The sequence below is a fragment of the Emys orbicularis genome, chromosome 15 (assembly GCF_028017835.1).
Source record: "Emys orbicularis isolate rEmyOrb1 chromosome 15, rEmyOrb1.hap1, whole genome shotgun sequence".
NCBI lineage: Eukaryota > Metazoa > Chordata > Testudines > Emydidae > Emys > Emys orbicularis.
Window position 1 is genome coordinate 21,099,327 of NC_088697.1, and position 13,787 is coordinate 21,113,113.

At 41.8% G+C, this 13,787-nt stretch overlaps 1 protein-coding gene across 1 annotated transcript in view; it reads right to left on the bottom strand.

Annotated features, from left to right (window-relative positions):
* Positions 1–13,787, bottom strand: part of ARHGAP32 (Rho GTPase activating protein 32) — a 224,743-nt gene that overhangs the window by 129,378 nt on the left and 81,578 nt on the right. Inside the window, exon 5 of the mRNA XM_065417162.1 lies at positions 6,295–6,381. Coding sequence (XP_065273234.1) covers positions 6,295–6,381 — 87 coding nt within the window. The remainder of the gene's footprint in view (positions 1–6,294; positions 6,382–13,787) is intronic.

Genomic DNA, 13,787 nt, shown 5'->3' on the forward strand with positions numbered 1-13,787 from the left:
GAGTAAGATGTTCCCTTCTGTAAATATATATTCCAACTCTCCTCTTCCCACAAGGCACCTTGGATAGGGAGTCCGGGCAGTTCATCACACTCAGATCCCATTTTTTCTGGCTCTCTCTTTACACGCTCCTTAAAGCAAGTTATTGCCCCCACTCCGCTGCCTCTGGGATTCGGGATGGAATTCCCTTTGGAACCAAATCCACTCTATAAGGACATATTGAATCTGGATTGAATCTGACAATGCAGAGAGCCACCACTTGCATAAACGTGCATAACTGCCTCTCTCTACCATATCAGGAGTCTTATTCATTCAAATAAAACTCACACTGAAGAGCATCGGCTGCCTTGCACAATGCAAAGGAACGGGACTAAATACCACTACAGCTTCCAGCACACTACAGAACACAGCATACAGCTCACTCACTGCCAGTGTGAAGTCTGCAGCCTGGTCTACACTAGAAAATTATCAGAGGGGTAGCCGCGTTAGTCTGAATCTGTAAAAAGCAACGGAGGGTCCTGTGGCACCTTTAAGACTAACAGAAGTATTGGGAGCATAAGCTTTCGTGGGTAAGAACCGGTTCTTACCCACGAAAGCTTATGCTCCCAATACTTCTGTTAGTCTTAAAGGTGCCACAGGACCCTCTGTTGCTTTTTACTAGAAAATTAAGTCATCTTAACTACATCGCTCAAGGGTTTGAAAAATCCACACACCTGAGTGGTGTAGTTAAGCCAACCCAACCCCCAGTGTAGACAATACTAGGTCAATGGAAAAATTCTTCTGTCGACCTACCTATTGCTTCTCGGGGAGGTGGACTACCTATATGGATGGGAGAACTCCTGTTGGTGGAGGTATGGAGCCTTCTCACTTTGGTGTTAGTCTTGAAATTTTACCTGCTCTGCAAAAAGGAGGCTCTTTTCTCAGGAACTGTGTTATTCACTGGAACCCACCCTGCAGGGCAGGTGGAATGTGAATGCTCCAGAACTGCATGGGTAAAGGGCTATTATAGTGAATCTGCAATTAAAGGGACACCAGACACCATCAATTTGAGTGCTAGTCATTTAAAAAACAAAAAAACAAAAAAAAAAAGATCAACAAATAGTTCCAGGTGCTTCTCCTGCCTCTGATTTCTCCTGCGATTTTCTGTGGTGTCACAACCCCATTTTCATATTCTAAAAGATTTTTCCCTCTACGGTTGCTATGTAAGGCCCCAGTTCAGTAAAGCACTTAAGTATGCACGTAAGCACATCCCAATTCAGCAAAGCATCTAAGCAAAGGCTTAGATATGAGCCTTTCACAGCAGGGCCTGAAAGACGCACCCGAAACAAAGAAAAGCAACTCACAGGGGAAAACCATGAAAAAGACTATACACAAAGTGATGTCAAATGTACAAAATAAACAAACTAAAAAAAAAATGGACAAAATCTGTTTTCTTGCCCATTTCAATTATAATAAGCATAGCTGCTTCTTGTAACGATTGTAGGAAATAATTTCAGACACTAGAGCTGTGGTTTTCAAATTGGGGTTCGCATACTCCTAGGGGCCCGCCAGCTCTCATCAGGGGGCATGCAAAAAAAACCCTGTAATGGCAGACAACACATTTTATTTAGTAAGACTTAGTCATAAAATACTTATGATTAGATTGCCATCTCAGATGGGTTTAGATTACATTATTTGGAGAGGGATATGCACTCTAAAAAGCTTGAAAACCACTGCACTAGAGTGATGTTTGGAGTTGAAAGTGTCCCTTCAAAGTTGTGACAATTTTTATTTCACAGCCTGACTGTTTTTTCACCAGCTTTTATAAAACGGGCTACTTTAAATCTGAAATGCTCTTTGTTTAACCTTAAACTAGAATAGGTTTGGTTTTGTATCTGAATAATTAGATGGGCCATTTTTGAGGTAGAAGATTTTAAATTATATCGATAGTTTGGAAATTATTCTAACTCATAAGTCAAATAGATTTTGGCCTACAGATTTCAAATCTGCTTTACAGCCCAACAAAAAACAACAGATAGGATTCATTCAGCCCCCTTGGAGACCCTAATTTTTGTTTATTTCTCATGTTACATTATAATCCGCATTAAAAGTTTTGCAGAACTTGTACATTCTCTGCTTACCCCTATGGAGCTTAAAAAGTTTTCAAGTACACCTCTACTCCGATATAACACAAATTTGGATATAACATGGTAAAGCAGTGCTCCAGGGAGGCGGGGCTGCGCACTCCGGCGGATCAAAGCAAGTTCGATATAAGTTCACCTATAACGTGGTAAGATTTTTTGGCTCCCGAGGACAGCGTTATATCGAGGTAGAGGTGTATAGTCCATAGACTTTGAAGGCACACAGGTACAGCCTGTCCATTCCAGAAGCCTCAGCCACTTCCTGTGGTCTTTTAAAGCTCTGTGCTTATCACTATGGTTTGCCACTCCAGTACTGTCTACAGAGTTTGCAAGGTTCACAGGCACATCATCCCTTTGAGGATTTTATACTAGTCTGTTTCCTAAAAGAAAGTCACCACTGTTATCTTTAGAGAGAGACTCTCCTTCTCTAGTAAAATGCATGTTAAATATTGTCAGTATTTTTAAAAGGTGGAAACCTAAATTAGCTTTGGTGGAAGGAAAACTAGACATTACTTGCTTTTGATGCAGCATCCACTCTTCCCCAAGAAGGCTTCCTCAGATCTCAAGCATTTTTGTGTTGCTCTAAGCGCTTCTATCTACCCCCTTCCTTTCTCAAAGAGAGAGAGCGAGAGAATGTGCATGTGTGTTTAACAACAGTGATCCTGTTACCACAGTAACTGGATGCCCTGAAAATACCAACCATTTATCTAGCAACATTTTTAAAATGGTGCAATCTTACCCAAAATCACCTTTCTTGGGCTGAACTTTTTAAATAAAATTGTAATAAGTATCTCTACATTCAACTCTTTTGCTTCAGAGCTATTAATCTGGCTTAGTTTGTAGAGCCCCTAAGATGGAAACAAAAATAAAGAGATATTTCAAAATCTGAACATCAGCGAAAGAGAGTATTTTGTATACTGACAAACAGAAACCTTTCCCCAAAAAATCATTTAGAAAAACCCTAATCTTATCTGGGAAATAATTCTCTTTACACTCATAAAATGATATTTTCGGATGGGAAAGGGGGGAATAGAATTTCCTAAGTGCAACTGCTGGGTGGGAGTCTGCCAAGCACAGCTGAGTTTGAGCCAGCCACTTTAAAGCTCTTGTGTTCAAAAGCTTTTGTTTGGTAATCAGTTGCAGAGTGAAATGACAAAATAAATGTCTTTTCAACAAGCCATACAAAAAACACAAACTGTATCCGTGTACTGTGCCCATCTTGGACTGCACAAGTGCTACAATACAAACCAGAGTGAGCTTTTGCTGCCCATTTATCTGAGAGCTTTAATCTGTAGTTGCTGAGATAGCGGATTTCTCTCTCACTTTCTACCACATTATTCACATTTGCAACAAAATACTTATAAACATTTCAGAGCTCTTATATTTATGTGGATTTAGACCAAACTAAACAATTGTGTTTCAGGACCTGACTTTTAAACATTATGACTGGTTCTTCTTTAGTGGGCATTTTAAAAGATTTTTGTAAGCTGCTGTAACTAGCTCAACATCAATGCTAGTAGCAAATCCAAGGTACGACCAAGAGAAATCTGTTTCATAATTTTTTTCCCCTTTCAATGTTTTGGCCTGACATGGACATATCCTGCCAGAATATCTCCCCACAGTACTACCATTCTGTACACTATTTTATACGTCTCGTTAAACTACACCAACATTAACACAGGGTCAAATTCTTTCTGACCCCTAGTATCCCAGGTGACAGAATGGAACCCTACCCTAGACATCAGGAGAGTACGTGAAAAGTTAGGGCGTTCAGTATCTCCCCAGCAGGAATAATACTCAGCTCTGCTGATCTTTCCATCTCTTTCACTGAATCCAGATGCTGCAAGTTTCTCTGCTGTCTAAGGGCTTGTGTACACTGCCCCACAATTCGGACTACGGGGCCCTGAATGGGAGCACGCACCAAAGTACTAAGCTGTAATTCCCCCGCAAGTATACCGTGGGAGCAAACTAAAAGGGTCCTAGTGCGCATTAATGTAGTGCTTTTCGAACAGAACTATGTTAATGTGAACTTTTAGATTGCACCTTCAGCATCCACACGGGGGAGTTACAGCGCAGCCCCAAACAGTGAGGCCATATAGACAGAGTCTAAGTGTTTGAAAGATGGGAGCGTGGACTAAAGCAAGAGAACTGAAATTGAGTCTGCATAAGGAGAAAGTCAGGTGGGTTGGGAGGAATTATTTGGAGGAATGGGTGAGTGGTTATATCTCATCACTTAGTGCCATGGTCCCAGTGATGTCAGTTTAGTTCGCAGAAACACTTTAGTGGGAAATTCAGGGGCACAGAACTTCTCAGCAGGTGGCCCATGGTTCACAGCCTTGGGGTTCGCTGCAACTTCTGGATCCATCAGGAGGCTCAGGGATGGCTGGCTGGGAGGTGGTGACTCCTTCTGTCCAATGTGCAACTGCCCACAGTGATCCACCTCCTCGTCATTTAGGTGCCAAATTTCGGAAATGCGCTCTCCTTAGGCTACCCTTGAAAAGCACCCTGGAGTTTCAGCAGAAACAGCAGCCTTCCTCCTCGGTGTGTCATTATGGGCATAGAGCAACAGAGGCATTATGGGCATATAACATCAGCGTCATGCACGCTGTACTAGCTACTGGTCCATTTCTTGGTATGATCTCAGGTGTTGGCTATCACCTAGCAGGGCCCAAAGCTGTACTCTTCAGGACCACAGGCAGCACATTCACAGACGAAAACCTCTGTATACTGAAGTGGAACGTTCTGGTGGCCCACTTGAGAGGGTGAGCTTTAGGGAAGGATACCAGGCTTATCTGCTGAATCAGGCTCCTTAATTGAGTTAGCTACTGAGCTAATAATGCTTGATGTCTTCAAACACTTTCGAAGTGCATATGTGCTATGGCCCGAGGTGCAAGGTAATAGAAATGCCATATATTTTAATTAAGGCTAGGTTTTTCAAAGAGACCTATGGGAGTTAGGCACCCAAAACTTACTGAAGTTCAACTCCTCTAGGCCCTTTGGAAAACCTCAGCCTAAGTCCTTAGATTGTTAAACACAATCCAGTTGGCTGAGACCTGGGCGTGTAACCTCAATTAGATTTGTAGTCTTGCCTTGTTAGCAATTTCATTGCTCTTTTAATCTATCATCTAGTCTCCAGCTGGCAACAACAGGGTGATATGGTATCTGTGAGATGCCCACAAAGTACAAGCAGTTTTAAAAGCTACTCATCTGTGAAATTTCAGCCCCTTCCCTCACTCCCAAAGGCATTCGTACTATTTTGTGCAAAGATAATTTGAAAAATGGACTTCCAACTTTGTGGGAAAACATTCCCCTCCCACATAACACAATTAAAATAAGCTGTGACCTACTGTCAATAGGCCTACGACTTACACTTACCCCTAGTCTTCAGGAACCTGACAGTAGAGATTAGAGAGATTCAAAATGAGAGGAAGAAACTGCAGCTATCCCGATGCCCACTACTGAGTCAACAAACTGTGTGCTTAAACAGGGCCAACTTGGGTGATGTTAGGGGGAAATGCTAGACACAAGGTAGAAAAATAACCAGTACCTTCCGGCACTACATCCACTGTAATTTACTTCCACCCGAAGTGCAATAGGTCTCCCCACAAGCATCAATTCCAGTCAATATAATAAAATTGTTTGCACTATTTGCACCTGAGGATATACAAGAATGGGGAAGAGCCCCTAACCCTATGGTAACAGAAGGGGGACCCGGGGTACAAAGAGATGAATTTACCTGTCCCAGGCACGTAAGATACCGCAGTAATAGGTGCCGTATAAGAACTAGAACCTCAATCTCCTGATTCGCAGTTACAAGTTTTTATCAACAGAATATACTGTCCTCCGTGTTCACACTCATACACTTCTTCTATTTATTCATATTTTGTGTGTACACCTAACGTATGCACACGTCCCTAATACGTATGCACATATATGCATACACTCTAAGCATGCATGCGGATACAAGCTCATCTCTCTGTTTCAAGCTCAGTATTTCTTTCCTTAAAAATTATACACCTGCTGCACAACACAAAGCATCCGTTTGGGGCCTACGTCAATGAAGAGGTAAAAAAATGCACACCAAAGTAGCAACACATCAAAATATTATGAGGCCATGTTATTTAACATAATGCAATAGTTATGCAATGCAAGGGGGGGAAAAAAACATGACATTTACCTGACAAGAGATTTGCACAAGGTAGACCAGTTCCTTGGATTCACAGCCGTTCCTTGTTACTTCATTCTGTTCCTCCGGGAGTGAAAGCTACACCAAGGAGCAGGGAAGGGGGAGGGTAGGAGAGAAAGAGAGACAGAGACCAGGTCAGTGAGCAGGGATAAGCCAGGCATGTAATAATGCCTGAAGCACCACATTCACATCAACTTGCTCCGAGACATGCTGGGTATCAGGAACCAGGATTGTGCTTGTCTGACTGGAGTTGCAAGACTGAAAATATTCAGTATTCACCAGATATACAGACCTTGCAAAACACAATTTGATTTTGTATCTCAGCTGACAGGTTTTTAAATATACGGTGCACCAGTCAAACAATTGTCAGCAAGCACAGAGTGAGAGCCCAGGATTAAATCTCTAGAAGTCTGTAAAACTAAATGTCCGCTGGAAATATCCCCATAAATATTCATGCATCAGATACCACTGATCTTTTTTCTAACTACCCACTTTATTCTATTTTTATTTTATATGCTGGGGCAGGCATTAGATAATAAAATATGTTTCCAGATTTCAACATTATCAAGTAATTTACCACAACAGAGTGCTTTACAGCATCATTCATCAAATACAAAGATCCATTAAGCACAATATTACCAGGAGCTTTTTCAAAGCAGTGCGCAGAAATTTAACCATATCATTCCTGTTCATGTAACAGGAGGTGGAGTATCTAAATCTCAGGCCTTGTCCGCAATTAAAAGCTTTGCTGGTATAGCTCTACAAGTAAACCCTCCAATTATTGATGCAGTTTATATGGGCAAAAAAGTCACTTCCCCAAGAAAAATAAGCTATATTGGTAAAAGAACGTTATTTGCTGGTATAATGGGGTCTACACTAGAGCTTTTATCACCATAATTTTATTGTCCCCTCCCCTGTAAAAATCACAACATAGCTATGCCAGCAACATTCTTTTCCACTCTGAAAATTACCCCAAGATTCTGACTTAACATCGTGAAAGGAACTGGATTTGCATGGCACCACACTACATTCCATCTAATTTAACTCACCCAATCCTAAGTATGGCAAGGACTGTGGTCCCCCATCTGGGATCCTCAGGAACACTAGCCAAGGCCAATGTCTCCTGAGTGATGAGGTGGAGGAGATGCAATACTTAGGCTCCACACAGGAGCAAGCTATGGAGCAGCCACCTTACCCGCCTGAATTCCCCATCCAGTAGTTTTAAATCAAAATCTTAGCGTTCTGGATTTTTGGTTTGGGTGAGAGTTTTTTTAGCCCTTATGAATCTCATAAGGGACATTTGCATGGACAAAGCTGGGAAGTGAGATGCTAAAGTTCTCTCCACTATTGGCTTCGCTGGCAGTTCCCAATCCACTGCTCTCTAAAACGTAAGCAGGAGGCTCCAATAGAAATAGCGTGTAGTAGTGCCATGCAGTATGAAAATGTCGTCAGCTGATCGGAGATGCTCTATCAGCTTCCCATGGCAAACGGACGGTCTCTCAGCTTCCTCATTATGGGCTGAATTCTGTTGCGACATGCGCTACCATGCAATTCCGAGTACAATCTGGCTGTACAGCACGGAATATGACCCTATAATCTGATCTTCACTTAACATTCTCGCACTTCCAACCAACACTGCAATAAGCCCCTCTCTGCAGACATCTCTACTCAACCCTCTCCTCTTGACTCCATCAGTTCCCTTTGTGCTCATCTCCAAAGCCTGCTAGCCTGGGAGTTGGAAAATAACAAAAACCCTTTGGTATTTAAACTCCTGATGAAATCAATAAGAGCTTGTGATTGAAAATCAAAGAACTTCTCACTGGAGACTCTTAATAGGAATAATGAAAAAGAAAGAAAATCATAAGATGCATGTTTGGTAATTAATTTTTACGTATAAACATTCTGCCTGAAAACACTATGCACTTACACCAAGATATACCCCGATATAACGCGACCCGATGTAACACGAATTCGGATGCAACGTGGTAAAGCAGCCCTCCGGGGGGGGGGGCTACGTGCTCCGGCGGATCAAAGCAAGTTCAATATAATGCAGTTTCACCTATAACGCAATAAGATTTTTTGGCTCCCGAGGACAGCATTATATCGGGGTAGAGGTGTACCGTGAACGTTTTCCTTCAAGAATGTTATAAGGTGGGCAAGCATTTTACCCTATTTGCCTATTTTACAGATGGGAACACTGAGGCAAGGAATGTATCCAGTGTCATACAGTGAGTCATCAGCAGACCCAGGAATAGAACCTTAGGAGGTTTACATAGACCAATAGACCAGCTTGCTCCAAATATCTCCTGCGCATTTGTCCAAATTAGTCACTGCCAATAAGAGGTCATTTTTAAATCTTAATGAAAGCTGGGGGGGGGGGGGGGGAGGGAGGGAGAAATAGCAATATATTTTACTGGTTTTGATATCCCTTAATAAATATGGCTTAAATATTTTTTGAGAAAATAAAAGTTTAAAATTGTACCCAAACAATTTAAGACTATCCACAGTTGCAGGCCAATTACTTGAGACATCCAAAATATACCCTTTGAAAAATATGGTTTATAAAAGAATCACAGAGCTTCAGAAAAACCAATATTACCTCCTCTGAAAGGGGCATTGAACCTAATGAAATAGCTCATCCTCTCACACACACATGCACACGCTTTCCAGGAAGAGAGGCCCATCCTCATAATCCTGCTGGCTCATAGGGTGGTAATTAAGTTGAACAGTGGAGGCATTAGTTATACTTGCCAGAAGAATTATTTGCTTCCTCTTTCAAGCAAAAATAAATTCAGCTTTAAAAAAAAATTAACGAATGGCTTGAAGAGAAAAATCTTTAAAATGAATTTTGCTTGCTGGGAAATTTGCACATAATTGATCCATCTATAATACTTCAAAATTAGTCAGGAGCAAAACTAATCCAGGCAAAAACTGAAAGAGACAAGAGTGAAAGAGAAGATCAAGCAAACGAGTGGCCTATCAGTTCACAGCAGCAGATGAAGTCTTGGTTCTCCCCATCACCAAGCTCCCTTTGCATCTTTAGATAAGGCAGACGCAGAACATATTAAACAAAATCCACAAAATGGGCCAAGAAATTAAACAAATTCTACATCTTCCTTGACTAGACATAACGTCCTGAATTTTTACTACTCTTCTGCTGGCTACGTACATTATAGTAGGCAACAAAAAGGTGTCTTGGGCCAAGAAACAACTTAGGCTTTGGACCATTTATTTTACACGCAAGGTATTAAATACAGAGTTCATCTCACACGTGTCCCTTGCACAGGGCAAATTTTCTGCTGCTCTTAAGCCGTCTAGTCTGTTTAGCAAATGAAAAGTTTCCATTAAGGGATTATTTGTATCAGAAACCAAGAGGCGGCCCCCCCCCCCCCCCCAGTATTTGTGCCTGACCGTTGGGGTGAATAGACAATTTAGGAAAACAACCTGCCTAAAATGAGGGACATCTAAAAGATCTCGCATTGCAGCTGCTCTTCCTGTTGCTGGAAGGTCACATCAAGGCTAAGAATCTTCGGAGAGTTCCTGAAGGTGAAGACAATTCTGCTCTTGGTGACAACTCCATCCTCATTTGTCTCACTTCCTTTGCTCTCCAACCCTCGCTCCTAAAAAACGCTTTGAGTTTCTCCCCCTCTCTCAGACTCACACCCTCTTCCCTGCTACTGCTTAATACTTGGACTAATCTCCCTCCTGTCCTCTAGACAACCTCCAGCTATAAATCCTCCTGCAAAGCACACTTCCAGCAGGATAGATGGAACTGTAAAACTTCAAGAGTATTCAAATGGTTCTGTCCCTGTCTGAAAGAGGTTGTTCAGCACTGGATATGCCCAGCTGCCTGTTAATATGATTGAATATCACGATAAAGTTATTTAGTTCTGCATTTGTGCCCAGGTTTTTCCCCACTAACATTTTATTTTGCAGCCAAAATTTAACATTTGAAGTACTGCAACATGCAGAGTACACCTGAATGGTAACAGCAAAAACAAAAACAAAAACACACAATTAAGGGGAAACTAAAGAGTTTGAAATACTTTCCACATTTGTAAAATACTTGGGTGCTCCAGTCCGGTTAAAAAAGTGGGTTTCTTTTTCTTGGAGAAATTCCCCCCTCCCCCATTCTTTGGTCCACATTTAAGTGTGATGAGAAAGGAGGTGCAAATTAGTCTTGCTTAGACACACATACACTCATTCTGCCAAAGTATAAGGGAAGCTCAGGCCTTGCCTACATCAAGAAAGTAGATACTAAGGGCAGGTCCACACTGGGGCGGGGGATCGATCTAGGAAACGCAACTTCAGCTACGAGAATAGCGTAGCTGAAGTCGACGTTTCCTAGATCGAATTAGATTTACTTACTGCGGGTCCACGCGGCGCAGGCAGGCTCCCCCGTCGACAGCGCTTCCTCCTCTCGGCAAGCAGGAGTTCCGCAGTCGACGGGGGAGCGCTTCTGGGATCGATCTATCGCGTCCAGATGAGACGCGATAAATCGATCCCAGAAGATCGATCTCTACCCGCCGAATTGGGCGGGTAGTGTGGACCAGCCCTAAGCTAGATCAGTATAAGCTCCACTTTGAGGGGTTTGCGCCAGTGTAACTATTGGTGCAGTTACATCAGTGTCCATATTCTGAATGTAGATAAGACCTCACTTGGTGCGTCTTCCTGCCCCCTGGTAAGTCAAATTAAGTTGGGGATTACTTTAGGTTACCTTTTCTTTCTGCTCCTTAGAGTGTAAGTTACAACCATTTAGACTGCCATACACTGGCACCTGCAGAGTAAGGTGGGTGGGAGTCACAGGGGAAAATGTATCTAACTCACAGCTCCCTTTTACATCACCTCTGAATTTGGCCCTTTATCTACTGAACTTCTCTTCCGGTCTATTAATTAAGGGCTTGCTGACTTGCTGATGCCCCTGTAGTAAACAGGCGAGGGATTATCTAAGAACACTTTGTTTAGCAATAGTATCCAGCCTCCAAGGAGAGCAAGCATGTCATCTAGATACCATTCCTAGTGCCATTAGAACAATGAGCCAGTGTTGAGGTCTCTGAAAACAAGCTACCCAGCTGTTTTTATATGTTCTGTGGTAATAGAGCAAAGTATGCTCAAAATATTGCATTAGGCTGCATACTGTTAGCAACTAGCAGATTATTTCTGCTCTTTAATACCTGATATGACATGATGTGACATGACGGGTCATTCCCTAGTAATTTTCTTTCTAATTGTGTCTCTAATGAGAAGTGAAATTTTAAATGTACCATATTCCCTTGCATATAGGCGAACTCCCTAATTTTGGTTTATAAAAACTCACAAAATGAATGCCTGGCATAGGAACTAGCCATGCTCCTCTCTGTGCAGCCAATCCCGCATCCCTAGGTAAAAGAAAAGGAGTTGGAGTTGCAGAAGAACCTGTTGAACAGGATAAGAGGTAAGGAAAATAAGTTGATTCTGAAACAGCTTCTTCATGTAAAACCCTACCCCACACCTCATTGCCAAAAAAAATCTGAAAATTATGGCAGACATGTTTCAGTCCATATAGATGACTGAACAGGAAGTTGTTACAGTATGTTTCATTATGTTTACCTGTTACTATACCTTTCTCTGCAGCAAAACATTCCAATAGTATGAACAATATTTTGTATACTCCCTTTTCCTAGGCTGAACAATTTTTTTTTCTCTATAAATAGTGTTACTAAATGTTATATTAGCTTTAACTCTGTCCTATTTAGGAGCTTTTCACTCCAAGTGTCTCTTGGAGACACAACAGTCTAAAGAGAACATGTGCATAAAGAACATAACATAAGAATGGCCATTCTGGGTAAGACCCATGGTCCATCCAGTCCAGTATGCTGTCTTCCGACAGTGACCAGTGCCAGATGCTTCAGAGGGAATGAACAGAACAGGGCAATTTATCGAATAATCATCCCTGTCACCCAATCCCTCCTTCTGGCAGTCGGAAGTTTAGGGTCACCAGAGCATGGGATTGTGTCCCTGACCATCTTGACGAATAGCCATTGATGGACCTATCTTCCATGAACCTTATCTAATTCTTTCTTTTGAACCCAGTTATATTTGTGGCTTTCACAACATCCACTGGCAATGAGTTCCACAGGTTGACTATGTGTTGTGTGAAGAAATACTGCCTTATGTTGTATTAAACCTGCTGCCTATTAATTCCATTGGGTGACCCCTGGCTCATCTGCTATGTCAAGGGGGCAAATAACACTTCCTTATTCACTTTCTCTATACCATTTATGATTGTATAGACCTCTGTCATATCCCCCTTAGTTGTCTCTTTTCCAAGCTGAACAGTCCCAGTTTTTTCCCTCTCTCCTCCTATGGAAGCTGTTCCATACCCTTTATCATATTTGTTGCTCTTCTCTGTATTTTTTTCCAATTCCAATATACCTTTTTTGAGATGGGGCGATCAGAATTGCACGCAATATTCTTATGGGCCTGATCCAAAGCCCACTGAACTCAAAGGAAAGTCTCCCATTGACCTTAGTGGATTTTGGGCCAGGTCCTATGGGCCAAACTGACCGACCCCAACCTGGGCAAATTGTTTTATTCTTCTTAGAAAAGAAGCCAGAGACAGACAGTGCTACAAGAAAAGGGTACTCTCCTCCCCACCCAGGCCCCGGACTTCAGCTCAATCATCTGAGCAGGCACTGAACGGAAACAGCAGTCTCCAACAATTTACAGGTAGTTTAACATTTTTCGTATCACTTGAAATGCTCACTTTTCACCTTCAAAACCAGTCTGGAGCTTCCTGAAAATAACAAGTATGTAGCGGTATATTTATGTTTGGGAGAGGTGTGCTCAGCTAACATAAGTAGATATGATTAACTTCATTAATCTTTTTGATTAGACAGCATAATCTTTTCAATGGCAGCGTTTTATAATGACACATGCTAAGATTATGAGGTCATGAGAGAAAAAAAGTTAAAGCTGCAGATAAAAGGAGCAAAATGTTTAAATAGATGCCAAAACTGTAAAGAAAACATTTGAGAAGACTGAACTGCAGAACATGGTACTCACTTAATTACAGACAGTGAAATGGATAACAATAGCAATGGAATTCTAAGAGAATGCTACAAGAACACACTTTTTCATTTTAAAGATGGCCTTAGGAATAAATTATGCACTGACAAGTTTCTGAGCATCCATTCTGAATTACGGGACATGCCAATGAAGGATGGAAGAGTGCAAACATCCTATAGACCTGTGTTAGGTTTCTGTTTGCTTCAGCTGTAGTTTGTCAGAGAGCTGGCATTCATTTTCCCTCTGCCTTCAAATCCACACGTCACCCTGTACAGCTGACTGTAGTAAGTACCACAGTTCCTAATAGAACGATCCACTGAACAATAGCTAACTATAATAAACTGAATAGCAGCAAAGAGTTCCAAAACTAGAAGACCAGCCAATGCAACAAGCATGATCTCACTGCATCAGTCCACTTAATAGGAATAGTTCCACCC